The sequence below is a fragment of the Nelumbo nucifera genome, chromosome 6, assembly GCF_055504915.1.
Source record: "Nelumbo nucifera cultivar China Antique chromosome 6, China Antique-T2T, whole genome shotgun sequence".
NCBI lineage: Eukaryota > Viridiplantae > Streptophyta > Magnoliopsida > Proteales > Nelumbonaceae > Nelumbo > Nelumbo nucifera.
Window position 1 is genome coordinate 24,573,137 of NC_142654.1, and position 16,636 is coordinate 24,589,772.

A 16,636-nucleotide genomic window follows, 5' to 3' on the forward strand; every position below is an offset into this window, starting at 1 on the left:
GAATAATAGTACATAATTGATTCATATTATATATAGTGTGTTTCTATGTAATACCTTTAAACTGGACACTTATGAGACTCGTGTTAGTTTAGAATCTTCACAGCTGCTGGATAGACCTGGGGAGGTTTATCCTACCAAGACTGACACTAATGTGCTGCCAAGTCGATTGGGGTGGCTTGTCTCAGCTGCCAGGGTGAGACCCGAAGCACATGTAGTGTGGGTTTACTTGAAACCCTAAACCGAACCATTTTCCAGTTATGCCCTGGACCTTGGAGACAGATGGGCAAAACTGGAAACTTACACTTAACCCCTAGACTCGATTATGGTATTGCACTAGGTGTTGGATTGAGCTGTCTTTGATATGCCAATCAGTGAGATACTTAGTGGGGGTCAAAACCTAGGTATGTTGGGGTAGTCTGAGAATTCACCTAAGTGGGATCATAGTGACAGAATCAGCCCCTTTGTCGGACAAAGTGAATGATCGGGGACAACACTCTCTCTGATGGAAACCTAAACTGCTGGCAGTTGATTTCAAACGTGTTTGAGATTTGTTTTGCAAAATATATTTATATAGATATACATATATTATGTTTTATGAAAAGGTTTGCAAAAATGTTTTAATTCCCGAGATCCATGTGAGTAGAGAGTGCGACACTATACCTTGCAGTCGAATGAGAGGTCCTCTCTTATCGGGCAGTGTTTGATCATTATGGGCTGAGAGGTTAAGTGTAAAACCATTTAGGGCTTATAAACCTGATGGGTTAATCTCACTTAAGTCCTTAGTCCTTGGGCCTTCATAAGGTGGCTGGACCCAAGGACCATTTAGTGTAAATGTTGGGCCTGCTAAGAGCCCATACTGATGGGCTCAAGGGTTCACTGTCTTCAGTAGTGAATTCGACCAAGCCTTGTAACAGAGGCTAAGCTGAACCCATATGACTTTTGTGGAGATCAATGTTAGGGTCCCACGCCATACAAAGAGAGCTAAGTTAGCTAGCAAATTAAAAGGAAAGTGAGCCTGATAACTTAATGGGCCTAAAACCCAACTCGAACTGGGTTAATGAGATTAATTAAAAGTGGGCAAATTTGAGTTTAGATCTGCTTCTGGATCAGCAAGAGGATAAGATATGTCTTATCCACTTAAGAGTTCAGATCCAAATAAAGATTTGGATCAAAGAGAACCCTTTCCTGATAGGATTAGAAAGCTGATCCAGAGAAGTTATAAATAGAGGGAGAAATCCTTTTATTAAACACGTGCTGAATCCAGATCTTCTCTTTGTTCTTGCCGCCCTACCCAGTTCGATCTCCATATTCTTGGACTGATCAAGAATAGTTCTTGATTCAGATTCTTGCCAGAAGAATCAGATCTGAAGTTGTGCTCACATCCCTTGCGTGATCCTTGCTGAAGGATTGCAATTCTTGCTGAAGAATTGCTTTGCTGATCCTACCTCATCCTAAGCTGTCATATTCAGTGGAGGTGGGATTTGGCGACCTCTTTGGGCGTGAACACCTACGTTGGGAGCTACTTTTGTGGATTTTGTATAAGGTATATCCCTCCCTTAATCTTGGTTACAGATCTGGTCCAGTTTGTTTCAAGAACGAACCTTGAAAAATGCTGTTTTTCTAAATCAGGGAATAGGATTCCTGGAAGGGAGAAAGAAAAATTTTCAAATTTCGCCCAACCACCCTGCATGGTTCGGCCATCCATATGATGGATCTCCCTTCCCTTCATCAGCATGTTCTTTTCTTGTTTTAATTATTTTATTATTAGGGTGTGCCGCTAGGGACATGTTTGTAATTTTATTTTCTTTTAATTACTCCATGCTATTATAAATAAGAAGCTGGGCACCGCCAGCCAAAACTTTTGACTCTCGAAACAGATTTCTTTCTCTTTCTTCTCTTCTCTTCCGTCTTCTCTCCTCTCCTCTCCTCTCTCTTCTCTTTCTCTCCTAGAAAGAAAACATGGTATTGGAGCTCAATTCTGGCCTATATGAATCCTTTCTCTCCTCTGAATCACACATTCCCAGTTTTTCCTGATTTCTTGGACAGTGAAGGCAAGAAACCCTAACCAGATTGGTCAGATCACCCTGTTACTGGTTTTTCTGGGTTCTTCCTTGGTCATAGCACCAAGGTAACCCTAGTAGGAGAGGGCTGATGCTGTGAAGGCTTCCTTTTCCTTTGGCCGATGCTGTGAAGGCCTTTTCTCTCGGTTTGCACCTTCGTACAGGTGCTGTATAGGGGTGTGTGATCCCCTTTGTCATAGGTAAGTGCTGTAATTGGTTGGTATGTGGTTCTTTTAATTGTTGGATTGTTGCTGGACTGTTTCTGTGGTCTCTTTAATTGCTGGACTGATTTCAGCTGCATTTCTCATTTCAGAAGTAGAAGTTTTTGGTGTTTAGTGCCCTGATTGTGACAGTGAGAGGTAGTAGTTGGGTGGGGACTGGTCTTGTGCACCTGTGGTTCTGTTTTTTGTAGTGTAGATTTTTCCCTCAATGGTAAATGATGATTCTGCTTCATCCGAGGTTACATCAACCTGTAGTATAGCTGGTATGGGAGTTGAGAACATGGTGTTTCCTATGCCAATTATCCCATTAAATGGCCTGAACTACCTGGAGTGGGCTAAAGGGGTAAAACTTTATGTAACAGCATGGGGAAAGCTGATTATATAAATGGAAGAGTGAAACAGCTGAACATGATAGGTGGGACCAAGAGAACAGTATGGTGATTTCCTGGCATCTTGCAGCCATGGAATTGATGTGAAGAAGAACTTTATGTGGGCAGGTACTGCTAGTGAAATATGGAAACAAGCCAAAACCACTTATTTTGAGCAAAGGCACTATGCCAATATTTACTAGTTACAAGCTGAATCGTTAACCTGTAAACAAAGGAACCATAGTTTGTCAACCTATTATTCAGCCCTTCTTCAGTATGGAAAGAGTTGGGTCACTATCAGGCTATAGAATAGAAACATGCCGATGATACTAAGGCCTATAAGAAGCTGGTTTCTTAGCAGCGGGTTTTTGCCTTCTTGTTGGGACTAAACCCCGTATATGAACCTCTTAGAGTTCAGATTTTAGGAAGTAAAGAGTTGCCTTCAGTTCAAGAGGTGCATGCCCTTGTTTAGTCTGAGGAAAGTAGGTGGAGTGTGATGGTTACAATTGAGGGGGAGCAACATATGGTATTAGTTGCAATGGGTGGTAATAATATGGGAAAGAAAAGTGATTCCAAGAAAGTTGATGAGAAGGACAAGTTGTTCCATACCCATTGCCGGCGTTCAAGACATACATGTGACACATGTTGGGAGCTCTATGGGAGGCCAAAGTCGACTGTAAAGAACCAAGAATAGGGTAAGGTGCAGGGTCAGAAGAAGCCTAATACAACACATAATGCAGCAAATGTGGCAACTCAAGATACTTAGTCTGCTAGGGTGTATTGGGTGTTTACAATGAAAGTGTGAAACACAAGGCGGACGGGACAATTGAAAGGTACAAAGCAAGGGTGGTAGCAAAAGGGTACACTCAAGTCTATGGTGTTGGCTATGATGAGATGTTTGCTCCAGTAGCTAAGATGAACTCAATTCAGGTTCTTCTTTCATTGGCTGCAAACTTTGATGGGAATTGCATCAATTGGATATAAAGAACGCCTTTTTAAATGGTGACCTGGTGGAGGTGTACACGGTTCAGTCCCCAAGTTTTTGTGCCAAAGGAAGTGAAAATAAGGTGTGCAAGCTAAGAAAGTCTTTCTGTGGTTTAAAACATCTCTTAGAGCATGGTTCAGTAAGTTTCATATGGCGGTCCAGCAAGTAGGATTCAAACAATGTTAGTCTGATCACACTCTCATTGTGAAGAGATGTCAGGAACAGGTTGTTGTGTTGATAGTGTATGTGGATGATATCATCATTACAAGAAACTGGACCTCAGAAATTCAAAGTTGAAGGCGTTCCTAGCCTCTCAATTCGAAGTAAAAGATTTGGGTCCACTAAAGTACTTTCTTGGAATTGAATTTGCTCACTTAAAAAGGGGCATCTTCAATTCTCAGAGGAAGTGCATCCTTGATCTGTTACAACTTACAAGACAAGTTAGGTGCAAAGCCAGCAGATACTCCTATGGATGTTGACCATAAACTGGGTGATTGTGATGGTGAACTTCTGAAAGATGTTAAACAATTTCAATAGGGATGCAAACAGATCGGATCGGATTCAAATTTGGGTATATTCGAATCTGATCCGACACTGTTCATGACAGATCCGATCCGATTGGATATGATAGGACTTGATTTGAATTCGAATCCTATCGGTAAGTCGGATCTTCAGATCTGATCCGATCCGATCCAACTTATTTTCTTTAAAAATAGATAAATTATTAAAAGAAAAATAAAATATACTAATTTAAATAAAGTAACAACAAAAAATACAAGTATTTTTTAATTATTTTCATCATATATATACATGTTTTTTATAAAAAAATAAATAATCTAACAAATTTATAAAAATATAATATAAAAAGTATATTTATAAATAAATAAATAACATATATATGTATTATATATATTTATATTTATAAATATATAATATATATCGGATCGGATAACGGGGTGATCCAAATCTGATCCGAAGATCCGAACAGGGGTGATATGAATTCGACCAAATAGGATCGAGTCTCGGATCGGATTGGATCATGACCCGACCCATTTGCATCCCTAAATTTCAAAGGTTAGTGGGAAGGTTGCTTTATTTGTCCATGACATGTCTAGACATTGCTTATTCAGTTGGGGTTCTGAGCTAATTCATGCATTCCCTTGAGAGACCACACATGGAAGTAGGGGTGTCCATGAAAAATTGAAAAACCGAACCGAGAAAACCTAACCAGAAAATGAGGTTAACTGAACTAACTGATTTAGTTTCGGTTTGGTATTTTTGAAAAACCAAAGGACCGGTTCGGTTTTCAGTTAACCTACAAAAAAACCGACAGTTAACTGAACTGACCGGTATATATATTTATATGTATATTATATATATATTTTTAATATATATCACATATTTTCTATATATTATATGTAAATATATATTCATTATATATATGTATATAAATATATACATATATTATATATCATTTATTATATGATATATATTTTTATAATATTTATAATATATTATATATCATTTATTATTTATAATATAATATTATACATATACTTATATAATATATATTATAAACAAAAAAAACCAAAGAGCCAAATTGGTAAAAAACCGAAACCAACGGACCGGTTAACCGGTGGTACCGGTTCGGTTTGTAAAAATTGCCCATTGTTCGGTTAACCGAACTGTGGACACCCCTACATGGAAGCAACAGAGAGGATTCTTAGGTATGTGAAGAAGTATCCATGAATAGGTTTGCTATTCAGTAAATATAATCATTTTAAGGTGGAGGTCTATATAGATGCTGATTGGGCAGGTGTTGTGGATGATGGAATGTCCACAAGTGGGTACTGCACATTTGTGGGAGGAGACCTAGTGACATGGAGAAATAAATAACAAAGTGTAGTTGCGAGGTCAAGTGCTGAAGCGGAATATAGGGTTATGGCACATGGGGTGGATGAAGTACTTTGGTTGAAGAATCTTCTAGGGGAGCTTGGGGTTACTGTTCACAATTCTATGTCCCTTTACTGTGACAATAAGGCAGCTATGAACATTGATAGCAACCTTGTCCTACACGATAGGACCAAGCACATTGAAGTGGACAAACACTTCATAAGGGAAAAATTGGAAAAGGGGGAAATCTGTACTCCTTATGTCAACTCCAAGGAGCAACGAGCTGATGTTCTCACAAAAGGGCTTCCATACTTGTAGCACAATGAGTTGTGACAAGTTGGGCATGATAGATATATTCAGCCCAACTAGAGAGGGGAGTGTTGTTAGAGTTGTTCTTTGTTTCTGATGTTAGGGCGCTGTCAGCATGTTCTTTTCTTGCTTTAATTATTTTATTATTAGGGTGTGCCGCTAGGGGCATGTTTGTAATTTTCTTTTCTTTTAATTACTTCATGCTATTATAAATAAGAAGCTGGGTGCCGCCAGCCAAGACTTTTGACTCTCAAACAGATTTCTTTCTCTTTTCTTCTCTTCTCTTCCCTCTTCTTTCCTCTCCTCTCTCTTCCCTTTCTCTCCTAGAAAGAAAACAGGGATGACAGGTGGTTGTTAGTCATACACTAGAAGGCAAGTAGCAGCAAGGATTTTGCTTCCTCCCTCTTAATGATTCATCAAATTAAAATTTTGATGGCTGTTACATTTAAACATTAATTGATTTTCAGTTGTTCCACTGGATAGTGAGGCCCTTGTGGGGTTGGTAGTGTCTAAAGTTGCAGAAATAGGAGGTTATTCTTATTATTGTTGTTGGCTTTCTTTCTCCCCTTAAATCCATTGATCTTGAAGAGGGACTCTGTCAGAGCTGAGGAATCAGCAATACTGCAGGGGTCGAGGTCGGTTGTTGATATTTGCTTTGAGGTATGAGGCTATGATCAGGTTAAGGTGGAGAGAGACTTGCAGGTATTGATCGAGTGGATATGTAGGGAACATCAGGTTGAGGACTTTTATTCAGGAGCAATGATCATATGAAAGTTGAGGTTTATATAGATGCGGATTGGGCTGGATCTATTGTTGATAGAAGGTCCACATCATGATACTGCTCATTCCATTGATCAAAAGACAAAATGATACTGCTCTTTTGTTAGTGGAACGTAGTTACATAGAGTATAAGGCTGTGGTCCTAGGTACTTGTGAATTAATCCCTTTGATGGTAACTTGAAAATTGTATTAACTTGTGAACTAAAAAATAGAGTATGTATAAAGATAGTTGCTCCAAAATGCGCCCTACAGAAACAATATACAACATTTTCCTCTAGTGGTCCTCCAAAATGGGTTGAATGGGTCAACCCATGATGTCATTATATTCTGCATATATATAATTGAGATTTGAGGCCAAAAAGATGTATTTGTTGCAAAATTACTGGGCCAAGGTGCCTCGAATTGCACAGATCACGAAAAATTACCCAAAATAAAAAAACCTTGATCTGATCACTGAGCAAAAAGTTGTGTCCTTCAGAAGTTTCTGCACCTCTTCCCTTTTTTTTTCTTTCTTTTTTTTCATGTTTGTGTGTGTGGATAGGCTAGGCCTCCATTTTTTTCATTTTCACCATCTATAATGCAAAAAGGCACCCCAAAACCAGTGGTTATAATAAAAAATTTAAACCTAAAAGGCTAAAAGTAAAAAAATATAATGTAATTTGTAACTCGTTACCTGTTGTCAAGTGGGTTGATGGTTCAAACCCGACCCAAGTCAATGGTTTTTGACTGATTACTGGGTTTGGGGTTAACCCGACCCAGACTTATTGCTGCATGACGGTTTGAAGGGTTTAACTGCCCAGGTCAATGAGGGGTTGAAAACACTGATCATTAGTAGACCTAGTCAATTCAACTGAGTGGTCAGTTGACTAATTGATGCTTTGATGATAGTGACTTAAGCATACATAAAATATGTATAGTTTGATTATTTGTTACTTTGATTGTTACTAATTCTGAGCTTCATAGAAAAGATAACCTAATTAGTGTTGTACTGATGATTAACTTCATTTGCTCGTGTTTCCACTTCATATTTTTATAATTCTATAGATTTGATCTGTTTTTTATCAGGAGCTTAAACTTTTATTGTTTGTAATAATATGTTATAAAAGAAGTAGAATGATTTATTATATGAATTTATACAATGAAATACCTCCTAACTTGGTAGATCAAAACTATCTAGCATGCCCAACAACCACCACACACACTTATTCCCCCAAGAGGGCAGAACCCCAAAATAGTTGCTTTCTGTGAACACCTTGCCCGGTTAGAGCATCTGCTAGGCTGTTTGCAGACCACTTCACCCCCTTAAAGTTTCCTGTCAAATTCCTTATCAATTGTTTAACTATTATCAAAGTTCAGATCTGAACTGTTGAAGTATTAGATTGTAAGTAACTGTTTGTTCTTTGTACTGTGGTTCTTCTATACTTGTTTATTTCATATAATTGCAAGACTATATTAGATTAAGAAAAAGAATTTTTCAGATTTTAGGGAAATTTTGAACGGGAAAATTTCATATTCTAAACAGCATTTCCCCCTGAAGTTTGTTGAGACAGGTGAGCCCATTCTGTTGGAATATGCAATTCTAGAGATGCAGAAAGTTTTATCAATTCAGGATGATAATGCAATGGAAGGGGCATATATGAATAGCCTGATCTGCTCAATTGGAATCAATGGCTGTAAAATGAATATAAGTTTGGTCGATGCTATTTTTATGTCAACGAGCATTTGGTGTGACAGTAAACTGCAAGATTATCATTTGCATTTTGCTCAGGTCAGTTCTTCTTCTTCATCCATCTTGCTTTAATATTTTCCCACTATTAACCCCATTTTGTCTTATGGTTCCTCTTTTTTTTCCCAATTTATATCCTTCTTTATTCTTTAAGTCTATTGGTTAATACATCCTGGGAGTCTTTCCTTAATACCTTGAGATGAGATCATTGCCTTGGGTGCTCAAAGAAACTTCCATCACATATGTTATGCAAATACTTGTTGTATACTTGTATGTTATCTACTAAGTTTATAGGTTAATAAATCTTGCTTCACTGCCCTATGGTGAGATAGTAACTTTGGTTCTTAAAGAAACCTCACATTGCTATTTAGGCAATTCATTTAAAATTATTTGGTTTTCTTGTACAATTTGCTTCAGTCTGTTAAATTTCTTTGTTAAATTCTTTTGCTCTTTAACTTGTACATTTTTTTTCCCAGAATCCCACTCTCTTTGGAAGTGTTGTGACCTTAGTAACAGTAGTTGGGATCCTCAGTGCTGATGAATATGGTGAATTCAAGGTTAGTAGGATATCTACCATAGGTAATGGGTACTCAACTCAGAAAAACTTTGTCCTAACTATATGGATTTGGAAGGTATTGTGATACTGTAACATAAATAATCTCTGTCCTTGTTTCAATTTTTTTTCTTTGTAACTTCAGTGCTTGTTTTTTGAAACTTCAATGTCTTATTCCTTAGTAGACTTCTTTTCTTAATACTCCATTTGGTTGCACTTGAAATGAATGAAAACAAACCATTTCTAGAATTGCTATTTTATGCATTTGGTTGCAATGTGAAATGGCTCTGAGGAAGATGAACATTATTTAAATAGTGAATGGAAGTTGGCCTTCTGGACTCAAAACTTGTGGTGACGGTATATATCTCAACCATTCAGTTTTTTCCCTAAGTCGAGATAAAAACCAAGAAAATCAAGAAAATGATTCATTTTCCTATTGAATATCATTTATGAAGAAAATCATTTGTTTTTTAATTCATTTTACATGCAACCAGATTTTGTCTTAGTGGAGTTTATATTTCTTATTCTTGCCAATCTTATAGACAGTTCATTAAGACACTGAAGCTTAGTGAAGTTGTTTATTAAGTGTAAATAGTTTTTATATAGTGATAGTGTACAGGCATAGATTCTGCTGAAATCAGGCCTCTGGTCAGATACATTACGAAATATGGTTATACTGATGGGAAGTGAAAATAGAGCTTAATGGTTGGACAGTATTTTTGTAGCTAACCTCAAATGGTTTGAATTAAGGCTGAGTTGGGTTGAGAGTATGAGAAGCGAAAAAAGAAAATGGAAGAGTTTCAGATTTGAAACACTTAGAAGAAGTTAGTAATTTAGAGTTTCATTGATGAAATGTCTAAATAGCAATTGGAAAAGAGATGCAATTGCATGTGTACATGCAATGGAGAATAATTTCATCTTGAAGGAGAAATTTATGAAATTGGGTAATTTTGTAGTTTTTTACAATAGGGTTATTTTTTGTCTTTTGTTCACCTCATTAGGAGTAGTTTAGTCTTTTGAGTTGATTGGGTATCCCAACAAATAAAATAAAGAAGAGACGTTGATGGCTATTCAGTTTTTGCTATTCTCTTCACATCATGAACTGTTTTCTCTTGTCTTTATCTGTTATTCCTTCTATGTTCTCTTTTAATTTTTTGATCAGCAAAAAAGATTTCATTAAATATTAAAGATTAAAACTTGGTACAACTATTGGACCTGGTAACAAGAGTTTACAAGTTTGCCCAGAATAGATTAGGTCTGTCAATTCCTTGTTTACCTAGAACATCTTCCCCCCATTTGCTACTCTTCTCACCCAGATGAAATTTGAATTCAATTGCTTTGCAATGACATCAATTTCCCTAAAAGTATGCCTATATTTCCAAGGTGCTGATTGAGTTGCTTTGCCCATTGAATTACTAGTTGTGAGTCACCTTCAAGTCCCTTGTCTTTGAGGCCAAGCTGTCATGCTAATCTCAATCATTCATTTTAGCTACTGGGGCAAAAGTCTCCTGATAATCTACTCCATAAGTCTGTGTATATCCCTTGGCTACCAGTCGTGCTTTGTACCTTTCTAATGACCCATAAGATTTGTACTTAATTGCGAACACCCATTTACATCCTACAACCTTCTTGTTTCTCGGTAGATCCACAACTTCCCATGTGTTGTTCTTTTCTAGTGCCTCCATTTCCATTCTCATGGCTTTTCTCCACTCCTTATTAGAAAGTGCCTCGACAAGAGTATTAGGAATTGGAATGGTGTTAAGGCTGGCTAGAAAACTTTTATGGGGTTCAGAGAATCTTTGGAATGACACAGATTTGGCTAAAGGGTACAATGGGCGTTTGGTACATTCTCTGGTTCCTTTTCTCAGGGCAATAGGTAGGTCATACTCATACTCAGACTGTGAAGGTACAGGTTCAGGTTCTGAACATCCCTCAGTTCTAGGATTAGGAGTTGAATCTTAGACTTGCACAAGTTGAGGATCTGGATTTCTTCTCCTAGAGTAAACCTGCATATATCTCACATCATCATGCACATCATTGGTGGGGTTAACAATGTTTGGATTTGGTTCAATGGTCGGGTTGTTTGACTCTTGTTGAGGCTCGAAAATGTGGGGCTCAGAGGAATGTGACTCAGAAGGATGTGATTCTTGACGGTTGGATGACTGTGAGGAGGGTAATACATCTAGGGAGAGTAGATCCGAGGCCTTATCTTCCATTAATGAGGGCTCCCCCTAAAGATAAGGTTGAGTGAAAAAGGATTGTCTCTCCTCAAACGTGACATCGATGGAGGTGTAGAATTTTCTGGTGGCTGGATGATAACATTTATAACCTTTCTGAGTTGGGGAATATCCCAAGAAGACACACCTGATTGCTTATGGATCTAATTTTCCCTTGACATGAACAAAGGCAGTGCAACCAAAAATTCTTGGTGTGAGATTATTTGAGGTTCGAATATCAGGGTAGAATTGAGAGAGGACTTGTATTAGGCTTCGGTTGTCAAGAACTTTAGATGGTAGTCTATTTATGGTGTATGCAGCGGTAAGGACAACTTCCCCCAAATATTGTTTTGGGACCCGGTTTTGAAAGAGAAAGGCTCGGGTGGTTTGCAATAGATGGCCATTTTTCCTCTCAGCTACCCCATTCTGTTGGGGAGTGTTAACACAGGAGGATTCATGCACAATGCCTTCTTTCTGGAAAAATGGGAACAAATTCTGATTAAAATAATCTGTAGCATTATCAGATTGAAACCTTTTAATTTTCACACCAAACTGAGTTTGGACCATGTTATGAAAGTTGGGAAGAATGGTGCCCACATCAGATTTAGACTTAAGAAGAAAAATCCATGTGACCCTAGTGCAATCGTCAATAAAGGTGACGAACCATCTAGAACCAGTAATGTTGGGAATTCGAGAAGGGCCCCATATATCCGAATGAATCAAATAAAAAGGGATTGAAGAAGTGATGATGATGCCAAATTAAATGAAGGATGACCGAAAGGTTTCAACATCAATCCCTTTAAACAAGGAAGGAAACATTGTTTTTAAAACAGAAAATGAAGGATGACCAAAACGAAAGTGATGATGCCAAATTAAATCTTTTTTGGAGGTAGATAAAAATGACTCTTGTGTGACATGCATAACAGTGTGAGATGGTTTGCTGGTTGCTTCAAGGTAGTAGAATCCATCCCTTTCCTTAGCAAGTCCAATCTTCTTCCCCGAAACCTGGTCCTGAAATACACAGTAAGAAGGAAAGAACACAATATTGCAGTTCAATCCTGGGTGAGTTTATGTATAGAGATAAGGCTAGTGGATAACTTAGGAACTTGAAGCACACTTTTAAGTAATAGGGATGGAGTAATCTGAATATTCCCAATTCTTGCCACTGTGGTGAAAGAACCATCAGCAACAGAAACTTTCCTACTACTAGGACAGGGTGTATAGGTGAGAAAATGTAGTGAAGAGGGTGTCATGTGGTCAGTAGCTCCAGAATAAAAAATCCATGGAGAAACACTAGTCGAGACATGTAATCCTAGAGATAAAGACTCACCTGAGAGAGCAAGAGAGGTAGAACCACTTCCTGGTTTCAAGGATCCCAGGAAACCCCTTAGTCTTTCAATTTCTTCATCATTAAATGGCCCCTGACTTGAGTGTTCTTGCTGCGGGATTGTGGAGACATTATGGGCTTGTTGAACTGCTTTCGAAACTCCTCGATTGCCCCATTCTTTGCTGGATGTGGGAGGTTTCCCATGAAGTTTCCAGCAGCGATCTTTTGTGTGTCTGGGCTTCTTGCAATAGGTGCACCAGAGGTTATCATTAGAGTCACGGGTGGTTGTGTCACGAGTCAAGTTGTGATTGTTCTCACCCTTTGAACCACGGTAATTTCCTTCCCTTGCCACCATAGCAGAACCTTCGGGATCTTTAGGCTCAAGCATGATTCCACGACGGCTTTCCTCAGCTCTGACAAGGGCTATAACTTCATTCAATGGAGGCGCTTCTTCTTTGCCGAGAATTTGTATTCGGACCTGATCAAATTCAGCATTCAGTCCGACCAAAAAATCATACACCCTATCTCTTTCAATAAAATTCTTCAAGATCATAGTGTCATCGGGTCACTTTGTCTCAAGAACCCGATAATGATCAAGCTCATGCCACAAATTTTGCAGCAGATTTGCATACTCTGTAATGCTTTTGCTCCCTTGTTTGGCCGCCACTGTCTTCACTTTGACTTCATAGACATGAGCAGCATCATGGGCTTTGGAATAGGTTTGTTGGACACCGTCCCAAATAGCCCTTGCAGAGGGAAGAAACATACAAGTATCGCTAATTTCGGGTGTCATTGAACTCCACAACCATGACATAATCATGGAGTCCTCTTCGTCCCAAGCATCAAAATTTGGCTCGCCCAATTTTGGCCCTGTTCCAAGAAGGTGACTAATTTTTCCTTTTCCCTTCAAATAGGTACGCACTAGTTGTGACCACTTCAAATAGTTCTGGCCATTTAGTCTATATGTTGCCTGAATATTCTGCAAATAACCGGTATGAGGATGAGAATTCATTGCTCCATCGGTTTGGACGGGAGCACTTGTTGCAGTCACGTCGGACATTGTCAATGGAGGAAGAATAAGGCTAGCGGGAAAGGAGAATAAAGGAGGAAAAGAAACACTGCTGATTACAGATCAGCACTAAAGGCCAGAAAAACACGAAAAAAAAAACTGGCAATGAAGGCTAGAAAAGTAGGGGAAAGATTTGGCAATGAAGGCCGGAGAAAAAAAAATCTCAAGGTTGGCAAACCTAGAGCTCTGATACCATGTTTTGAAATGGTAAAAAACTGATCTTATCATTCCATTGCCAACCGACATATTTATACAGTAAGCTGCTGCAATAAATAGAAAACATCTTCCTAAATCAATCCCTATAATTAAGGGACTAACTATTTTAATCCCCATATTTAAGGGATTATACTCTTCCACAATCCTAGGAATACATATTCACACATTCCTATTTTTACACAACTACCAAATATAGATGCTAACTACCAAATATGCATCTACACCAGTAACTCCACGTTTTCCAACATATACCTTGATTTTTGTCCACAAGAAATTTCTTATTTTTTAAGAACCACTTTTAACTCTACTTTTAGTCTCCAACATTTTGATCTCTCTTCCACCGTGCACTCTCTCTAAGCCTCCTTAATATCAATATCCTTATTCTTTTCGCAATTCTGTCCTTTGACACCTCTAATCTTCTGAATTCATGTTTATTCCATTCTTTGATTTTTTCTTTAAAAAATTTCAACTTTTTGGTGAATCTTACTCAGTGATTTAAAAGGCGCGCCTAGGTGCATTTTGGGGTATGTGCCTCGCTTAGGTCCTAGGCGCAACCCTTTCAAAAGGCGCACGCCTGGTGCGCCTGATGCGCCTTATGCCTTTGCCCTTAGCTCAGCTCCGAGAACCCCCTATTTGCTAATGTTGTTCATTCATTCATTGCAATAAAATATCTTCTTAAAAGGCAATGAAAGTTATAAAATCATTATTTTTTATGTGAGAATTAAGAATTTAAGACCCTAACATAGACTTGTTCGGGCTTGCCTGGAGGGGTGTGGTACAAAGGCGACTCAGAATCAAGAATGCAATATCTTTTACATCACATTAGCTACTTGAAGCAATGCAATTAAGGAAAAAAAGAGATTGTGGGTTTTACATGCTTGAAAGTGCTTTATATGTTTGCTTTTATTTTTAAATTTTCATTTGAATACGCTTTACATGTTATGTTTATGTATTTTAATTTTAGATAATAGGTTTTTTAAAACATTTATTTTAAAATTTAAGTTTATATTTTTTATTAACATTATGCTTCATATTTTTTGAATTTTCTGACTTTTTAGCTTTTATTTTTGTAATTGCACCTTGCTTAAAAAGGCGCGTGCCTTGCCTTGCGCCTTAGGTGCAAATTGGCCCTTGCGCTTTTTTTTTTTTTTTTTTTTTGTGCCTTGAGCTTTTAAAACACTGATCTTACCCCCTTTTATTGATATTGATTCCACTATCCATCCACTATCCTTTAATTTTTTCAAGAAAACTTGAGTCCTCCAACCACATCTTTTCAAATCTAAATTGGGTGGGTTAATTGGATGATGGATTATTTGAGGAATACATGCTTCTTAATTATCATCAATGGTTCCCCTAGAGGTTTCTTCTAGGCTTCCAAGGGTTTATGAGAAAGAAACCCTTTGTCTCCCCATGTTGTTCACCTTGGTGGTTTAGATTTTTAGTAAACTTCTAAAGAGGGCGAAGAAAATATTTTTAGAGGTTTAAGAGTGGGGGAGGAGAACCAAGTGGTTTCCTATTTGCTTGTAGATGATACTTTGATTTTTGGGGAATTCAGGGGTATTCAGGATGTGACAGCGTTGAGACAAATTTTGGAGATAGTTGAAAGGGTAATGGGGTGAAGGCCAAATTTTGGAGATAGTTGAAAGGGTAATGGGGTGAAGGCCAATTTAGGGAAATGTAGGTTGGCGCATATATGGTTGGAGAGGGGAGTGATGGAGGAGGCAGCTACTGTCTTAGGTTGTGAAATTTGAGATTGACCAATTAAGTACTTGGGGATTCCTGGCTGGGGGACAACCCAAGAGGGGTGACTTTTTGTGATGGTGTCATTGAATGTTTTGTCAAAAGATTAGCTTCATTGAAAGAGAATTATATTTCCAAAGGAGGGAGACTCACTTTAATAAAGTCAACCTCGTCCACCCTTCTGGTGTATTTCTTGTCAAATTTTAAAGCCCTAGTAGGGCTGCCAATCTTGACCCCAACCCATTTGACCCACCCAATCTATTGGTGGGTCAATATGGGTCGAGTAACCCATTAGGGTCAATGGAAAGGGGTCAGGGTGGGTTGGATCGAGGGTACCCATTAAGGTCAGGATGGGTTGGGTCGCGTGGGTCAAAGTCAACTCTATCTATACTCGCCAAATCTCAAAAAATAGAAGTTGCAGTGATTAGAACTCAGGCCTCCTAGTGTGCCCACATCTCATTACACTTTTGAACCACCATGGCACATTTCATTTTGAGATTAAAAGTGAAATAAAATAGATTTTATTAACTTTTGTATCCACATGCAATTTTATACAAAAAGCAATTTAATGAAAATGACTTTTACGAAAGCACTTTTACGAAAGTACTTTTACACAAAAGCACTTTTATAAAAGTACTTTTACGAAAGTACATTTACAAAAGCACTTTTACACGATATTGATAAAAAAAAGCACTTTTACACGAAAGCACTTTATGAAAGTACTTTTACGAAAACACTTTTATGAAAGCATAAAAGCACTTTTATAAAAGTGCTTTTATGCAAGCACTTTTACAGAAGTACTTCTGTAGAAGTACTTTCACAAAAGTACTTTTGCGAAAGCACTTTTATAAAAGTGGTGCATTTTTTTTGCATTTTCTGCAAATTTTCTGTTATTTTCTGCATTTTCTGTAATTTTTTGGTATTTTTTCTGCATTTTCTACAATTTTTTGGTGCTTTTCTGCATAAATTTTACTTTTTTAGTGTTTTTCATGCATTTCCTACAATTTTCTGGTATTTTTTTCTGCAAAAGTTCTGAATTTTCTGTAATATTTTAGTATTTTTGTTGTATTTTTCGTAATTTTCTACAAAATTTTGACTTTTTTTTTGCATTTTTGCAATTTTCTACTATTTTCTGCATTTATCTACAATTTTTGCATTTTTAGGTATACGGGT

At 37.7% G+C, this 16,636-nt stretch overlaps 1 protein-coding gene across 14 annotated transcripts in view; it reads left to right on the forward strand.

Annotated features, from left to right (window-relative positions):
* LOC104612733 (DNA topoisomerase 4 subunit B (DUF810)) overlaps window positions 1-16,636 on the forward strand; it is a 100,201-nt gene that overhangs the window by 24,882 nt on the left and 58,683 nt on the right. For all 14 annotated transcript variants that reach the window (XR_016077284.1, XM_019200335.2, XM_088889496.1 and 11 more), the window contains 2 exons: window positions 8,154-8,384; window positions 8,819-8,899. Coding sequence is in view for 13 of the 14 variants with exons in the window: in XM_019200335.2 (XP_019055880.1) it covers window positions 8,154-8,384; window positions 8,819-8,899 (312 nt within the window). In the remaining variant the exon portion in view is untranslated. The remainder of the gene's footprint in view (window positions 1-8,153; window positions 8,385-8,818; window positions 8,900-16,636) is intronic.